Source organism: Strigops habroptila, chromosome 5 (assembly GCF_004027225.2).
Source record: "Strigops habroptila isolate Jane chromosome 5, bStrHab1.2.pri, whole genome shotgun sequence".
Taxonomy (NCBI): domain Eukaryota; kingdom Metazoa; phylum Chordata; class Aves; order Psittaciformes; family Psittacidae; genus Strigops; species Strigops habroptila.
In genome coordinates this window covers 35,243,260-35,262,083 of record NC_044281.2, presented here as the reverse complement: position 1 = coordinate 35,262,083, position 18,824 = coordinate 35,243,260, and the positions used below count along the sequence as shown (strand labels likewise).

Below are 18,824 nucleotides of genomic sequence, written 5' to 3'. Positions count from 1 at the left end.
TTGCTGTCAACTTGTGTTAAGATGTTTAAGCCCATGCTTCCTGTTGCACTACAAAATTCATTTAACATAAGCATGCGACAGATTTGCCTTTGCTTCACTGCTTTAACTCAGGCTTAACTGTATATTGCTCCTAGATGAAAAGGTTACAGAAACTAGCAGTTTCATTACAAATGTCTCATTTCACTCCTTTAATCTGAGCAACTAAAGGCTTTTTTGGTGAGGGGAAGTGTTTCAGTGGGGGGGCAAGGGGGCAGGACACAACACACATCAGAAACACCAGATTCACTACAAACATGGTATTTCTCCAGCAGCGCTACGTACTGTGAAGTTTAGCACTTCCGGTTTTAAAAGTGTGGTTGAAGATAAGGATATCCACTATTTCATATTTTACACTCCACAAATCCGAATATGCATAAGTGTTAAAAATACACTCTGCAACATTAACTCAAGTAACTGAGAAACTGGCAGCACTACAACAGCTCTAGTTGTCAGAAACTTGAAACCACGAACCAAAGGGGTCCTGCCTGGACTAAAGGCTAGCAGATTCTCAGACTAACTAGCTTTACTGACATAATACCAACCCAAAATCTAATGCTACAGGTAAGAATAGTTGACCACATTTGAACGTTAATATTGTATTCAGTCTCTGATTGGCTTTACATCTGTTCTACCTGGGACATACAGAAAGTTCCTCTTTGGAAAGAATGGTCATCAAGCAGCTTTTCATCTTAACATCAGATGATGTTGTTATTGAAGCACTGAAGATTAATTATTTGTATAAGCAACTAAAAGTACAAGCACATCACTCAATGTCATGTTAAAATAACATTTAGTTCTTTCCTCTCTGACATACTAGTCAAAAAATAACCGTTTCAGAAGAAGGTTAATATGCGTATGCATTAATTCTACTTTGAGCAACGGTTCAAAATTTCATTCTTACAAATGAAACAACATTCATTCTTACAAATGAAGCTTTTAAGTGAAAATCCTCATTTGAGCAATGTGTTAGCTAGCAGTAGCAGAAATCCACACACCTTTCTCTGCAACAGTACAAGCATAAGGCTGTTCTTGCACCACTGGCCACAACCGTTTGTTCCCACCCTCATGGCAACAACTGTTTGCAGATGGTAGACCAGCACACTAAATTATTCCATGTTAAAAATAGCCATGTGAAGCGAAGAAACAGTAGTGATACTCCTTAAGACTGCATGGCTACCAAAAGGGGGACGGGGGGAAAGGGAACTTAATATTAATTTTCTAATGACTAGTAATTAGTATAGCATGTAAAACTAGGTGTGCTACACAGGCCATAAGAACTTTAATTCTTGCAACACCATTCATACATTGCCACTAAACATTAACAAAGGAAGGTTTCTGTATGAGAGAAGTGGAAGCCTTTACTTTTCTAGTTCTTCCTACATACCTGTTGGATGACTGATGGGTCTCAAGAACACAACCTACAGCTTGCCCTTGAGTTAAAATGCACTATGGACAACATACAGTCTGTGTATAAACTACTGTAGAAATTCTTAAGTTAACTTTATTCCGTAAGATGGCTTATTTAAGGCAGGCCTGCCCTGCCTTAAGCCAGGAATCCTGCCCTTCCACTACTGCACCTCTTGCATTGAAAAGCATTTGCACGGTAAACCAAATCAGGAACTAGCTATGCCTGAGAACTTACAGTCAGACGCTAGGACACTATAGCAGAGAACTGGAGAGACATCACTGCTTCTTTTGACAACAAGTAACAGCTTACAGTATCTGCTATAACACATAAGACTGTTGATCAGTCTGTATCCACTGCTTGAAGATATGCAACTGGACTCAGGTTTCCATCACTGAACACTTATGAATGCATAAAATAGATGCAGTTGGTTCTCAGCAGAGTCCATAGAAATAATTCAGCACAACCCCACTCACTAAGTGTGGACATAATCCAGTGACAGAAGCTGGATTCTTCCAGAAGCTAGAGTATAGAAAGACACACCTGCCTAACAGTTGCACAGCGAGTTCATTCATCATGTTATATACTACAAAAAAAAAAAAAAAAAAAAAAGTGGAAATTGTACCAGATAATGAAATTAAAATTATAATAACATGCTAAGAAGTCACATTACAAGCCTGTATTTCCTATTCCACTATAAATATAGTGGCTAGGTCCAAGCTGGAAACGTTCAGCCTTATTTTTCAGTGCATCTTTTGGATACAGGATTTTGTTCTTCCAAGAGGGGGGAAAAAGTCAACTGTGCCATAAAATAACATTGTTTCCTTAACCACACTGCACTCTTGCTGAAGCTAGAGCTCCTGTGGTGCACTGCCTCATTCAGGGAGGACAAACGGATTCATACAATGGGCCCTTCGCTCCGAAACTATTTACCAGGATAGAAAGTTTTACTCAAGTTATACACAGCAAAAGTTAAGAAGTTTGAAAGGATACATATACAAATAAGAGATGCAGCACACACACACACCGAGAGTCACAGTAGGAATGGGGACTGCACAACCACTGCTGTACTGCACAGTCATGGTCACACATTATACTAATCCTATGCAAGTACTCCGTACAGTCTTCCGCAGTCTCCTGCCTGAATGCAGTCTCCATCCCAACCCTATAAAGATCCAGTCTAGCCAAATCAAGATTGATTTCTACTCCACACCACTGCACAGATTAATTGAAGGCCACATTTCAAGGTGTTTTGTGTGTGTTTTAATTATTAAAAGAAAAAAAAAAAAAAAAGCTGCAACAAAAACCAACCCATCACTATGCTCATACAGCACTTAAGATTTATAAAGATTCTTCCATGCTCCATACCCTGAAGCAGCAGATAATTGCTTTATGCTGCAACAAAGCATTCCGGATCTGGATTACCATCAGCTCAGAATGCAAGTCTGGCTGAAAAATGTTATATACCCTCTTATTGCAGGAAATGTGAGATTAAATACTCTCTACAGCAGGAAACATGAAAGTAACATTCACATTTAGAATATTAATGCATTAAGAAATTTGGTATCTTGTTTCAAAGCTGAGAGAGTTACTAGCCACAGCTTGGAAGATGTTTGCCACAAAACAGAAAGTAGAGCAATCCAATTGCAGATGGACCTGAAAGGGGATCTCCCGCTTCCACACTCATGCCATGGGTATGACAGCAGCCATCACCTCTCCCCAGTCATACACAGAGTCCCAGTATACTGCTCGCAAGAAGATGACAGAGCAGTTGCCACACCTGCACTGGTGTCCCATTATTGCAACAGTTCCTACCAGTAAGGAAGAAATACAGCAGGCTGCATCCAGCCCAGAGGCTGCCAACTAAATTACACCACAAAAGATTGAGACACATACATTTACAATTACAATGCAGGCAAAAAAAGCACAGAACAACTTCAGTGCTCAAGTATCTATGCAAGTGAATGCTGAAGAGATGAACCACGAAGTTTGTGTTGTCTTAAACAAAAAGCAAGTCTTAAAGATCGAGTTTATTTATTCAACAGTATTTCCTAAAACATACAAAATGCTTTTGAGAGACCACATTCATTACCAGTGACCAATCTGAAACACTAATTAAAGTTGTAATAGGTTTCTAAATCCATTTTTTTTATAAATATAGCCTACTTAAGGGACTCCTTTTGAGATTACTCAGACTCTAGTAAGCTGTTAGTATGCAGTCTCATCAGCTGACCCTCATACATGAAATGCCATTCTCTATTTTGTTACTGAGCATGTATTTTTATAGTCTATGTGCTTAACCCAGGGAAGTTGCTCTAAACAGACACCACACAGTGTCTGCTGCAGGGACTCTCTTTTGTTGTTGTTGCTTAAATTGAACTTGCATCCCCTCAGTGGTCAGGATCACTGAATAATGCTGCTTGCCTTCATTGGACAAGTTCTCAATGGACTCTGCATCCACAGAAATGCTTGGAGCTTTGTGGCTGCAGACCTGCAGCGTGCAGCACCCACATTCCCAGCTGTTCTCTCCCTGATCCAATCAAGGTTGACAGGGAATGACTTCTGTTCCCTCTCAACCTGGAGAGGGACTGCTGTCCTGTGAATGACCTCTGCAGCATGCCAGGCAGTCCCAGCAGGGAGGAAGAATGAAAGCAATATTGCTAGTGAGCTGAGCTGTTCATACTGATACTGGCTGTATGCCACAGCTGGCTGCAAGATACCTCCTTCCTCTGCCATGCCCTGAGTGGGAAGAAGAGGAAGTCTGTACAAGGCCTTTAGACTAATGTTCAACCAGCAAAGAGGCAGCAGACCCAGGATGACTCAAAGACAGGCAGAAACACAGCCCTCAAAATACATTATGATCACCACCATGAAATACTACTTTACAAATGAACAATAATTGTGTGACCTCATTAAGAAGGACCGTGTGTGTCACAGCTTAATCAGCAGCTGTCCCACATCTGGTGATACAGAAGCCAGTTTTCGCTAGTAACTTGAAAAGTCAGAATTTGTGTCGGCAAAAATTGGAATGTACAGGTAACTAGGATCTCAGAAGATCTGTAAAGCAGATGCAGGAAAATACAAGATATATCAGTGGAACTTAGTGTTGTAGATATAATTTCCACAAATCCATATTCTATTGAGTTGAAAGAGCTCCAACAACTTTCCTGTCATTAGAGGCATCTTATTGTTGATTATTTTATATCCCAAAGAATATTTTTATTAATAAACTGGAAAAGTCAGCCCAGACTATACTTCATCTCAAACTTCTGAAAGTGGGATTTTACAAATATTTCTGCCACATTAAATTAAGTAACAAAATTTATTTTGTTAATGTATGCTATTTAGCAGGTTTTGAAACACTAAATTTTATGTGAACAGTGGCTAACTAATGCCAGCTAAAAATATCAGTATAGGAATGTAAGTTATAAGCCATGACTCCTGCCAATTATATTTCAACTTAACTACAGTGGAGCAGGTTTAAATGTATGTCAAATTTCAGTAGACTGACCTGGCTGGCTGCTCCAGCCTCCCCTACAGAGCCAACTAGCCTTTTAATTTCTTTGTCAGTCCTTGGAGTAAACCACTCTTTCCCACACTTGATCTTGAAAATATTCCAGAAAATTTCAAACAATTTTATCACCCTCCAAGTCAGCATAAGCAGACATGGTAGCGTATCTTGCTTAGACACTTTAGTGAACAGAAGCTATCTTGGACCTCTTGTGTTTAACCTCCCACATTCTCTGCTCCTAATTTAAGATCTGATATGTCAGAATAAGCATGCCTGCTCCTCAAAAGTGATGAAAGTGTGTCTCCTTCCCATCAAAACTGATCCCGCTAGTAGGATTCCATTCCTGAAATCCTATAGCATGCTCCACCAGCTCAGTCTGAAGGGATAATCTTTTCACCTGCTGGAGGCAGCAGTCAACTCTTGAAAAACAGGGAACAAAATCAGGAACACATGCATTGTCTCCATTTGCTTGCATGGAACAGTCACGCTCAGATTTTTTGAATGACAAACTAAAGAGAAGTTTAACATGCCAAAATAAAGATTTTGAGAGAGTCTCCTCTTTCATACTGTTTAAAAATTATGTCTTTTTTAGGTCTTCGGTATTGTGGTGGTCGTTTTGCCCAAGCATCTCATCTGCACTGAACTAATTCTGTACAAATATTCATAAGCATGTTTAACAAGTTTTAACAAATAGAGCAGGCATCTTGCCAGTCACAGCTGAATGGCAATGAAATCTAAACACAGACATTTAGGAAAAAGTTATTCATTATTTCAGTAGAAAGTGGGAGGAGACATTTGTGTTATTTATTTTACAATATTTCTGTAGCACCATAAGGATTAACAAGGAAATAGAAAAAAAATCTTAGCCAGACAGCCAGACACAAGGAAAACATGTAAGGATCGTTACAGGTGCACATTGTAAGAAATTATGATTTGCTGTTTGGCAAAGAGTTTGCATTTTAGCAGTTAGCCTAGTTCTTAAACTTTTTCCCAGTAGAGTACTTGAAGATTTTGTTTGGTTGGTTTGTTTGGGTTGGGGTGGGTGGGTGTCTTTTTTTTTTTTTTTTTAAATTAACCTATTTTCACTATTAATACTGTCATTCCTTTAGAGGTGTACTCTATTTCAGTCTAAATTATTTCATGCCTTGAGGCAATACTGAGAGTTTGAATAACAAAAAAGAACCAGTGATCAAATTTAATCACATTCTTAGTATTTTAGGCTCATTATGTTCATGTTTTGAATCGAAATTGCTATTTTATGTTACCACCCACATATATCTTTAAAAAGAGAGAAAATGGACAAACAAGAAATGCATGAGTATTTTTCCAAGCATTTTTGAGACAGCATTTGAAAATGTAGGTTTTTAGACATATCTGATTCATAAAGTAAGTAGTTCACATACAAACACAGAAACACAAGTTAAATGCTAGCTGTACCCACTTAACTTTGACATCCAGGGACCTCTACACAGACCTGCTTTCTGTTATCTACTAACAGGGTTCAGGTTTTCAGTCCTGTTACTATGAACACAGCAGTTTCATTTATTCCCAGAAAGAAATTTATCCTGATCACCTTAAAACTATCGTTTAACTAATTATACAAATCTTTCTTTCCATACTTATTTTTTGTGTTTTGGTTTAAATAAATAATAGGTAGGATACACACTGCCTGAAGTTATACTCCTTTTGTGGGCCACAGCAGGCTTAGAATCTTACTTGTAAGCTTGCATTTTGTTTTTCTCTGAGATTCAACTGAAGGTCATGAGTTTTGTAGGAACAATCACAGGTTAATTCATGATTTAATGGAAATTGGACAAAGCAAGAGTATGCTAAAGAGCAATATGCAAGCTAATGCTTAGTGTATTAATTTAATAACTCAGCCAACAAGTTGCAAACAAGTTAATTGTGTCAAGATAACTTTTATCTGTGGTAGCAATCTTTCATGCCTTACTTCATATGTGGAGTTACCTCTAGTTGATTGGAGAAAACCAGCAGAAAAGCCAGAAATCCTTTAAACAGTTTGTTTACAAACAAGAAAGCATAATAGAGACAGAAAAGAAACAAGTCATCTTTACCAAAAGCCTGCATAGAAATCTGCATGGTATCTTTTGAATTACAGTAAACTGATCCCCATTATCCAAGAACAAACTATAAGCCACCTTAAACAACAAATATAGGATGAGGAGTAGAGGACTGCAACCCTTAAGTTGTGCTCCAAGTTTTCAATACATTTGCAGAATTAATATTTTTGTTTAGAAATGGCAAATCCTCAGTACAATTACACTGGTTTAGATCAAGGAGAAAAGCAATTAATGCAAGCAGAAAGTTACCTTTACAGCTGCTGTCACTGCAGCAGTTGCTGCCAAATTCAACCCTTGCCTTCCAAAATTCACCATGGTCTCATAGCCTCTTTCTTTGGCTTGTACGATGTACTCGTCAATCTCCTAAAAGGAAAACATACTTAAATTTTAGAGGGCTATGCATAAGAAAGTCACATTACCCCACAGTATTATTTTTCCCATCAACAAAGAACAGAAGATATCTTTAAGAAAATATTTAATAGGACAATTACTCTTGCCTTTGTATACTGATGTTTTGTTCACTTATACTCTCTCATTTAAAAGAGAATGTGTGGTCAAAGAAGATAAAATGGATCACTTCTGGACAGCACAGAAACCTTGCAGCTACATAGCAACTTCCTTACAGAGAGTAAGCTTAACTTGTCAGGCAAAAGTTCTTCAAGAAATAACATGCTTAAGATGAAATGAGAGAGCTCCTTAGAAAGGTAGAGTTGACTCAGAAAGAACATCTGAAGCCAGAGTTCTGACATAGTTAAGCACCAAGGACAATACGGTCATGACATTTATCCCAAGCTATGGTAATGCCTAGAGCTAGAGCTAAAGGCTTAAAGGTAGTTCACCACAGCCTGCAGACTACAGGGAAAAATCCCTTTAGTTTATGAAGTTGCAAATGGTTTACAGTTCAACCTTCAGAAGGTCAAGATGACCTTACTGTTCTTATCAGTGGCAATCATGTCAACTACCTGTTTTGCCTAACAAAGGCCAAGCCCAGCACTGACATTTATGAATGCTATTTTCTGTCCTGTGAGGTCTTCCAGTGGTAGTCTTACCACTTTTGCTAATCACTCTTTCCACGCATCCAAACAGGACATGGAAAAAGAGCTAAGCAGATCTATGGCCCTGTCCTACTTTGGCTAAAGCTAAGTATCTTTTAGCTATTTTCTGTTTGTGCATTTTCTGTTCCTGAATGGTGTTCCCTTAAACCTCAGTAGAAAGTCTCTCCTCTTATCCTGTCAGTTCACACACCAGAAAAGTCAATGTCATTTGTCTTGAGAAGCGTTATTACTAGGTTGTGCTAGGAAAAATAGTAACACGAAGAGTTGTTGCTAAAACCGCATTCATGCTTCTGCACAGAGAGTACTGCACATTATTCCAGTAGAAAGTCAAACTAAATCATTTCCACTCAACTGGACTTCCCAAAGCACACTACGTAAGTAGACGAGAGAACACCAAGCTATCTCATGTCAATAGAAAGTAGTACATTGTCTGCTCTTGCAAGTCAAACTGAAGCATGCATATGGATAGTCACATGCAGTTGTCTCTGCTAGTCCAAGTTCATGGTGCCTGGCCAACCAGTAACATCCTGATCTGCTTTTATCATGTATCTAGCAACAGTTAGTACTTCAGCATATGGTATTTCCATATAAGGCATTAAAAATGTGAGAAGTTATTTCTTACCCTTTCTTTAGAAGAAAGAAGTGGGTGGAGAAATTTTCTGTAGATTAAACTTGCCCCTCTAGTATATGGGGAAAGGAGCCAAATAACAAAAGCTATCTTCAGTTCATAGTACAGTGGAAACCTACAGACAAGTTAAAGGTTGCATGAAATCAACAACTGCAGTAAGAAAATGCATGGTAATTAATTACCATTAAGAGATCTCTTCAAAAAACACAATTACATACTAGCATATAGGCTTCTTCACATACAAGAAGTTATATTAGACAAAAATTAAATATTGATGTATTTGTTTTAATTGACTGTAATGTCATTTAATAAATGGGAACAGTTAATATACTTGCTTTGCATTATACATTCCTGCATAGAGAAATTACAGTCCATCCTTATAAGAGTTTCATTCTGCTATTCAGTTTCTATAGAAAGGTGGAAGTTTTATAGTCCCTACTTCCAGTGACAGTGTATGGCAAGCTTGGAAACATGCTACTCTTCACAAACACCAAGATCTTCTCCCGGGAAAAAAAAAAGGGCTACCAACAAGCACAATTTCTTTATAAAAATTAAGTCATTACAAATTAAAAAACATCAGAAGCAAGTATAGTTTCATCCAGAGTTCATAAAAATAAGGCTCTTACCAAGAGACTGTTAGGTCAGTTATTGTTTCAGTAACTGTATAAAGAGCAAACACAATCCAATACATCATCCAGCGGACCTGAAAATTAGAACACCATCTTCAGTAAGAATTTTAATTTCACATTCATACAGAATACGCTACACACTGCACAATCAGTTCAGACCTGTCAGAGCAAGACATTCAACAGAATCTCAGCCTGCATCAACTGGGTTTGAAGTGAAATCTTATGAAGGTCCTAAGGGTTTTCTGGTCTTAAGTAGAACTGGCAGCAGCTGCAACAAGCTAAGTGAAATGGCTAGGTCACAACCTCACCTAGGCTGGCTTCACATATTTTATTCTGCCTTTAGAAAGTTTCAGTGATAAGAAAAAAAACCAATGCAAAGAGTCAGTATATTATCACAAGTATGCAGTGCAATTCCCACTATAGCACTAAAGGATATTTCATTCTCTTCCACACTCATCCATGTTCATACTATACACACACAAGTCAGCATTAGTATGTGAGGTAGCCCTTGCATTCATTTCACAATACACATTATTCAGCTACACTCTGCAGTTGAGCTCTACGTGTGTGCTTAGCATTATGGTATTAACATGAGGCAAGACAGGAAAAAGGCATTTTCATGGAGATTTAATTCTATGTATATGCCAAGAACCACAAAATTCTTGTTACTAGGAGAGCTCACATGTAAGCATCTTAATGCTTCAGGGGGTTACATTTATACGCTTTTTGGTTTTAAGATTTACACTATACATCATTGTTTTGAGATCAGACAATGCTCTTAAAATACAGGTTCTAGTTTTGTTTTCTAGCAGTTAACTAAATCATTCATTTTCCTTGAACATTTGTTCAAACCTGGTTGTCTAAACTGATTACATCTTCCAGAATAAATATTATAGTAGCAGTTCCACGCATTTGTCTTCTCTACGACAACAGTGGCCAAGTGCAATGTATTTCCAAAACAGGCCAGTGCAAACCACCACTGGTTATTCATACTAACTGAACGCCCACTTGTTCTTTAAATTCCAACACTATCTACACTACAATAAAACCAAAACGGGGGGGGGGGAGGGGGGAGGAAAAAAAAAAAAAAGAGGAGAAAAGCATCACCCACAACCAGACGCAGTTAACGTCATTTCATCTGTAATATACAGACTACTAACTCTTTGGTATACCCACAAAGCATTAAACTCCATATTTGTTGAATTCATGGTACCCTCTTTTAAAAGACAGAACATATATACTATACAGAGGATGTTGTTTAGACATAATCTTCACTTTTAAAGCAATCTTTTTTTGAAGTGGACTTAAGTACTCAAAACCTAATGCTACACTGCTGCCTGTTTCCTAGCCGTACATTATGCTTTAAAAATCACTTCCTTTGTCACAACTTGAGACCCATTTATCTTAAATGCTTTTCTGCATTTCAATTTGAAAAGAAACTCAGTCATGTGATGACATTCTTCACTTCAATCTCTCAAAGGATTTAGCTATTTCAGGCTTGAATAAACTAAGACAAACACACGCAACAGCTGAAGTCATCTCTGATGGGACATGTGACATTTAGACTGGTGACCTTTCCATGAACCAGAGTCAACACCTGAACAAAGATAAAATTAACATCCACCCTTGCTCCATCAACCTAAGCATAATGCAATGCAATTTTTAGGATGCCATGCAAGACTGATTTTCCCTCCTCCCCCAATATATTTTATCCAGGCTATTCATTCTTTCATCAACATCTATTCATCCAGTTAGAAACACTAGAAGTGAAGTTTCTTTTGGGCTGCTAGGAACAGTAAGAAATGCTCTGCAGAAGGGCAGATGAGATCATGAGTCCTGCTGAGGTCTGGGCAAAGATTCTCAAAAATACAAATCAGATCATATTCTAGTACAACTAATGCATTAGGTACCAAAGTATCCTTGACAACAACCTGAGTGAGTTACAGGGTTTTCATACAGCGTGGGGAAAACCACAAATAAAACAGAAGGTCCTATTTGACACTGCCCAGAAGACTATCATCTACTTAACTCTTAAAGATGAAGTTACAGAAGCTTTGATGGAGTTTTGCTTTTTATGATGAAAGAGCAATTACAATTTGTTTTGTTGAGCTTTTTTTTCTACCATCCAAGTGTTAAGCTCATCTTTGTTGGCTTTGGCTGAAGCACATCTTTTCAAGTCAGGATTTTGAAGCCAGGATTTGAGAAAACTGGTGGTTCAGACTTCTAAACTACATTTCAGAGGCTTATTAGAAGCACTTTGGTATAACACAGTGAAAAAAAATCCTCAAAAGATCTTAGTCAACACCATTAAACCAGGGTAATCACAAGAACAAATACATCTTTTCAAAGGCACAGATCCTAATTTCTAGAACTAAAGTCTGTAAGTCTTTTAAATTACCAAACCCAGAAGTAACTCTTCCCACCCCCTGAAATAATCTTTGAACAATCTGCTGCATCATGACCTACACAGCAAATCAAGATATCTGCACTTCTTGTTTGTTTTTTTACTGGTGGAAGCAGTGAATAAGTAAATAATTTCACTGTTACAAAGCTCTTGCAATCCAGTAAACAAAAACAGATGGCTCCTGAGCCACACATAACCCTGGAAAGGAAGTTGTGCTTGGCCCATAATATGGCTGGCAGCAGAGCTGTGCCATTTGGAAGGCTGCAGTTAAACCTCCGTGAAAGAAAATTGACCCAGCTAGGAAGATTAAAGCCAAGGATTGTCCCCAAGATCTATTTGGACATTCAACCCAACCAGCAACAGAGTGGTAATTCACTGATGAATCAGTGCCATTCCCCGCCTGCGGAAGTCACTGTGATGGGTGTCATTCATCTCAGACCCATGAACATTTTGATGCAACTGCAAGTTCAGGGACTCCTCAAAGACCACATATGACTGAAAAGCAGTGTTTCACACTGAATGAAAATACAGCTGGAAAAATATGTCTCCAGGCCCTGACTAAAGCTCTTGTGCAAATGACAGGCATATCTAAAAAAGAATGCCCAAGAAAGACAGCTAAGTCATAGCTAACTGGACAAGAGGTAAGAAAGAATAAAAAAATCTGAGCATTCTACAAACATTACTTTTTTTCCTAGAAAACACATTATAAGAGGTAATGGTAACCTCTTAAAGTGATTTCTTCTATTAAGAGTTTGAAACTGCTATCCTCTACTTAGCCTATGGATCTCTTTTGAGGGAGTGGGGAGGAAAAGCAGATTATAAATTCTTTGCATTATATACTTTCCTGACAGGGTAAAGTAAGCATGAGACAGAAAATTCTTCTCTTTTTTTTTTTCTTTCCCCGAAGCTTAGGTCTGGCACACACTGGCTCTATGTGCACAAGTAAGCTCTAATCAGCTTGTACCCAGAAACCAGAAGTATGAATATGATGTACACTTTGGAGCCCTGATGGAGCAATCAGACTAAATGTAAGACATACAAGGGGAACAACAACAGCTACTGCATTCTACTACTACAGCCACATACAAAGCAGAGACATCACACATCCAAACAGCAGCATTAGGTCACAGCTACAGCTGCCAAGTTAAAGTGATGGCACTGACTCCATCCTGAGTCAGGCAGCCAAGTTAAGAACAAGGTTCACGAGAGAATACAGGTTAGTTGCCAAAAGGCTGCCTCTTAAAACAGGGAAGTAACTCAATGACCAAAAGCTCCTTGTGACTGCAACTGGGTAACATTCTTGTGGTAATCATCATTGCTTACACTGAAAAGTAAATAATTTAACAGATTAATTCTAAACTGCAGTAACTACAGTAATTGTGTTTTTCTCCACGTTACTTTTCTGTCTGTTCTTCTTTCTTCCACATCACTTTAACCAAATCTTTTCCTTCTCCAGTTACATTTTTTCCTCCTCTTTGAGGAAAAATAGATTAACCACAGCTACCCTTTTCTTGGGTAGATTTGAATCCCCTACTGAGCTCTATAAAATTACAATTATACTGCTGCTACTCTTTAAGTGGCCACTGAGAAACAATTTGTCATTGCTTATACTATAGGTGTTGGCAGAATTAGGGAACCTTTATTCTACCCCCACCCAAGAGCGCATTATTTTGGGCACTTCACTGAAATGCAGTCAACACTTTAAGGATTAGGTTTAAAAATCCTAAGAACATTCATATACAGCATAGTGTGTTGGACACATTTCAGCAAAGTCTGTGAAAAAAGTCTGAGAAACCTTAAATTTAGCCCTTCAGACAAAATCCCAGGATTACCACTAGGTTCACACAACTGTTGTATCTAATACTAAGATAGTCACATAAAGATTTCATGTGATTTATTGCATTGTGTAATGAAAATTTCATTGTTCTATGTCAGCAGAAGCATGTATTTAAGCAATTAAAAGGAATGTGACTTACATATTCCTTCACATTTTTTGTCTTCACAGCTTTGTATGAGTAATATGCAGGATACAACATCCCAAACACCAGCCTATTGGAAAAATAAAAAGAGCATTCAGAATCTGTTATACTGTATACGACAGAACGACGACAAAACATTATTAGAGTGATGCAGCCAACTTAATAAAAAGGAATCCCATTCTCTAGTGGGGGGGGGGGGGTAGGGGGAGGAAATCACAATGTTATAGGTTGCTTGGAGGAAGTTTAGCAATACACAAAATAGAGCAACATGAACTGAAAAGGCTGTGTGCCCTGAAGACAACAAATGGTTTCGTAAGATTGCCTCTAGTAGATAATGTAAAACTAGTAGCATTTCTGGTTCAGCTACAAGTAAAACTAGTCTGGCAATCTCCATACCAGAAGACTGTTTACACACTGGAAGTGTTCTCAGACTTAAAGAGCCTCTAACAACTACAGTAGGTAACCAGAATCACCTACTTTTATCAAAAGACTCTTCAAAAGCAATTTTAAGACAAGATTAATTACATAATTTAACCTCCTTTTGCTAGAACTCTGCAGCAAAAACACATGGAAATGGAAGCAAGTAGGAATTAATTCAGTTTTGCTCAGACAGCAAGTTTCTGCTAAAATTCATCAGAAGTAAGGTGCAGAGCAGGGGGAGAGGATGCCAAGCAATCCATACTGAGGAAAGGATCAGAAAAAAAGATCTGCTCTAACACAAATTTGTTACAGCACAGAATTTTCTAGTAAGAATCTTGGATACACACTAGTGGAACAGTTCTTTCTGAGAAATTGAACAGCAGTAGTTGCCATATCCTTGACAAATGCAAGAGCTCTGCACTTTTATTTCACCAGGTTGTTACATTTTGTAAAGTCAAGCAATTGCCTGCCCTTAGTTCCAGCAAGCAGCAATCACGGAAAAGTCTGTCTGCATCTCTGCAGCATCACTTACCACTTGCTCAGGATAGTTATGTAGAAGAAATTTATATTTGTAGGGATATCCAGTGAGCTAAGAAAATTCGTAACTCTTAAGTAATTTAACTTCTCACCGTTTGGCAAATGAAGGTGCATCATGTGGGTTCTGGGTTTGGGGTTTTGTTTGTTTGTTGGTTTTGCTTTGTTTTAATAAGAGTCCACCTGGGACAGATATGAGATGTGAGATCTCAACTCAAATGGTTGAAGTTTACTAAAGTAAATAATCAACTAAATTTTAAGCTTTTATAGTTGTGTCAGGTAGCTTTAAACAAATGGTTCTACCTACAGAGCCACTGCAGAACACTGCACGACTCTACCAAGCTTTACTTTACTGTCAAACCCAGAAAAGAATTCTAAGAACTTGTAGCCTACTCTACTGTTTGGTTGTTGTTGGTTTTTTTAAAAGCAATGACTGCAAGAGCCTTCATCTTCTGCAAGATGTTATTTGTAAAGACTACCACAGAACTTTCCTAGTATACAAAACATCAATGTGAGTTTTAATTCAGTCAGTTTGATATACACCATCTTCCAAGCACTACTCTGCTATGTAGGCAGAAGTCTTCTGCTTCGTAGGAAACCAATTTAGAGTACTAAAGTAATCTCCCTCTACTCATATACATATGTGAGAAAAAAAACCCAGGGAATTGTTAACAGCAAAGGTGAGATACTTTCTTCAACATCACAGATACCACAGAGAACATTTCTCCATCTTGAGTGCAAGACAAACACATGGGAGGAAGCCTGTTGCAGGGGCACGAGAATACTGGCAGAGGTACTAATGTTAAGCTATAAATGCCACAAGTGAGGGAGAAGGATGAAATTATGGAGGCATAATTGCAGAGCCCTCTATGTTTGAAAGGGCCTTGTGAAGTCATCTAGTCCTATCTCCTGCTCAAGCAAAAGTCGACATCAGAGTTGGACCAGGCTATTTAAGGCTTCAGCCAGTCAGGTCTTGGAGATTTCCAAAGAGATATTACACATCCTCTCCAGGCAATCTGTTCCAATGCTTAATGAGCCTCTTAATGCAAAGTTTCAGTTATATCCTGTCAGAACCAGAAGTTTATGACCATTGTCTCTCCTGATTGAGTAGCACAGCAACAAAACGGGCTTGGCTCTCATAAACTCCAAAAAGTTACGTAAGATTGTTACCAAGTCCCCCTTCTCTCTTCTGACTGAACAAGCCCAGTTCATTCAGACTCTCCTCAGAAGCTATCTGTTATGACTACCTTGGTGGCCTCCACTGAACTTCCTCAAACAAATTAATAGCTTTCTTGCACTAAGAAGCTCAAAGCCTAACACAGTCAAATGCATAAACCTCACATCTACATTTTCTCCTGAATGTGTAATATATGTATGTTTTCCTCATATTTTCCTCATTATCTAATTATAAAATTCAACTTAAGAAAAATCCCCAAACACTGAAGCATATATTTCTTACCTTTAAAGAATAAAGAAGACTGTAAAAAAAAAAAAAAATTGGATTTTAGGACAATAAAAAAAATTAGTTCCTGATTATAAGTAAGAGTCAAAGCTAGTTAACCATGTACAACTCTTTTCTAGGATGCATTCACTTCTACAACACAAGACTAGATGTGAACAAATCTTCTGGGGCACATCTGTAATTTCTGCATACATTGAGCCTTTACCCATACAACAGAGTTTTAATAGCTGATAGCAGCAGAGGAGCTAAAGGGCACTTCAAGCAGGTCTCCACGAGGTGAGATTCCTCTGTAGTGAGAAGGGACAATGCACTGCAGATTACTTGAAACAATACTGATACGAAAAAGCATAACTGGTGTACCATAGCAGCAGTTTAAAACCTGGATCTGGAAGCTCAGAATTTCACAAATCACACTAAACTGGAGTTTACAGAAGATGGATCCTGAAGCTCTCGTGTATAGGCAAGCTGCTATCCACTGCAGCAGAGTTTACCTACATGTTTCAGATGTTGAAATGCCTTCTGAAAGAGTCCAGACTACTTGAATTCCAGTTCAGCTCATCTGTAGAAGCCTATCCAAATACAGCTGTACTACAATCCAAAGACCTTTCATCCTTAGGCCAAGAAAAACAATACTCAGAAAACCCCAAATGGATTTATTCCCAACTATGAGAAAAGCCTAACAACACAGGTTAGAAACCTCACTTCACCCAACTAAGCAGAGATCTAGAAGCAGAAGGAATATTAGACCAAACACCCTTTATTTTAATAAAATTCTTTAGTCAATAGCTCTTTTTTTTTTTTGTCCCTGTGGAATATCCTGTACAGCAATCCATCAGCTCTAACAGCTCTCACCTTTCCCTGTTCTCCTGGCTGAAATTATAATCATTATCAGAGATAAGGAAAGCCTTGATAATCCTAACATAACACAAACTTCATAAAGGGCACAAATTTATTTGTTCAACAAAAAGATACCGAATAAGTTCCTGAACACCATAAACACTACCAACTGTCAGATGGCTGCATAATTACATGCCAGCAGTTACTGGTCATCTATGCACATCCCCAAATACTCAAAAAATAGTCCTAAATTATTTAAATAGCTACCAGCAGCCTGCACATGTAAGTTTCTTGCTATGAAGCATACAAAATAGAAACAGTTTGAATCTTTCACTTAATGATTTTTTGTCTATACTTTTCACTCACTTTATGGTCTAGTAGCATTACTTCTACTAAGCAGGAAGAAAAAAAAAAAGTCGTATTTTTAAATTTAAACTGCAATTTATCCTCTGAATGTGTCGCCCTCTAAAATCTGGTAGAAACAAGAAATGGGACAGAACAGAATTTTGAGAACACCGCTTTGGAAACAATGCATCCTCAAGCAGAAAGAATATTACAGTAACAGTAAAAAAATCATAAGGCTAAGCTAAGATGACTTCAAGTTAAATGAGAACACTAGCAGAAGTTAAACACAATAAAGTAGCTAATTCTCCACAAGTAGTTTAATCTTTATGTTACTCAATACTGGTCAAATCAGGAATTAGTAAGATCCCTATTTTAGCACTCACTTAATTTTTTCTTTTAAAAATTTCTTCTAGAAATCACTTTTTAACAAAAAAGAAAAAAAAAAGAAACTTAACATCACAATATATCATGACTTGTTAGTGTTCAATACTGCTGTAACATGGAAGTATTGGGAAAACTGTCACTTGTTCACTAGAAGTGTGTAGACAGGACTAAAATGAAAAACATCAGCACATTTCACCAGCAATAATAGGAACCAGTATCCAGAAGTTTTTACTTCCTAACCACCAGAGCTGACATTTGAAGTGTGGCATGATGCTGTCGCCAGCTCTGGCATTACTACCTTCTTCACACAGGCAAAATCATCTAACCTTAGTTAAAGCTACCAGGAAATTTAACAGTAGAAAAGCCAGTGAGTTTAGCTGAAGGTCAGCAAATTCACTTTTAAGCTCAATCTATACAGGACAGATTAGCATAAAGGCAAAAGAGAGATCACTGCAGCTGCCTGAAGCAGAAACACATAGAACAGCAGCAGGCAGCCTAGGCACAGTCAGTATCATTGACAGAGCTACAACAGTGAAGCATTTTCTAGTAGTTTTCCTGTTTGCATCAATACGCTCAAAAATCTCAATGTTGTTAGCAACACCTACTGCTACGCATTCTAAGTGCATCCCTCATCTGGTATTTCTACAGTAACTGTACAACATCCCCCATTATTCCAAGGACTGCCAAATTTAAAAGCTTAAAGTGTTATTTTTAAAAGTGCACTTTGTATTTCACACTGGATATCTGCACACTGCACTAACGTAGCAAACAAAACCAAGGCCAGTTTCCACAGATGAAACAGATTTCATCTGAGTGTGATGTCACTGACTTTATTCTACTAGTAGATATATGGATAATCCTGCTTACCAATGTAATTTTACTGCCAGTTGTAGGCTTAGCTATTTCACTTTTTCAGCTGTACTCAGCAACCAATGTAGCATTCCAGCTGTGGTACAGCCCCCTCCTCTACAGACATTTTGCTCCTTTAAAGAGAAATGTCTCTCAAATATACTAGAAGATTAAAATAAAAATGCAAAGAAAGAAAAAAAAATCAAAAAGCTTTGAAATCTGAATAAAACAATGTATTTGTGTATTAAAACACACATAGCCT

At 37.9% G+C, this 18,824-nt stretch overlaps 1 protein-coding gene across 1 annotated transcript in view; it reads right to left on the bottom strand.

The window, feature by feature from the left end:
* The window catches only part of REEP3 (receptor accessory protein 3), a 42,071-nt gene that overhangs the window by 8,075 nt on the left and 15,172 nt on the right, over positions 1 to 18,824 (bottom strand). Inside the window, exons 2-5 of the mRNA XM_030488747.1 lie at positions 13,729 to 13,801; positions 9,346 to 9,422; positions 8,714 to 8,834; positions 7,286 to 7,399 (exon numbers count right to left, since the gene is read on the bottom strand). Of these exons, the coding sequence (XP_030344607.1) occupies positions 7,286 to 7,399; positions 8,714 to 8,834; positions 9,346 to 9,422; positions 13,729 to 13,801 (385 nt within the window). The remainder of the gene's footprint in view (positions 1 to 7,285; positions 7,400 to 8,713; positions 8,835 to 9,345; positions 9,423 to 13,728; positions 13,802 to 18,824) is intronic.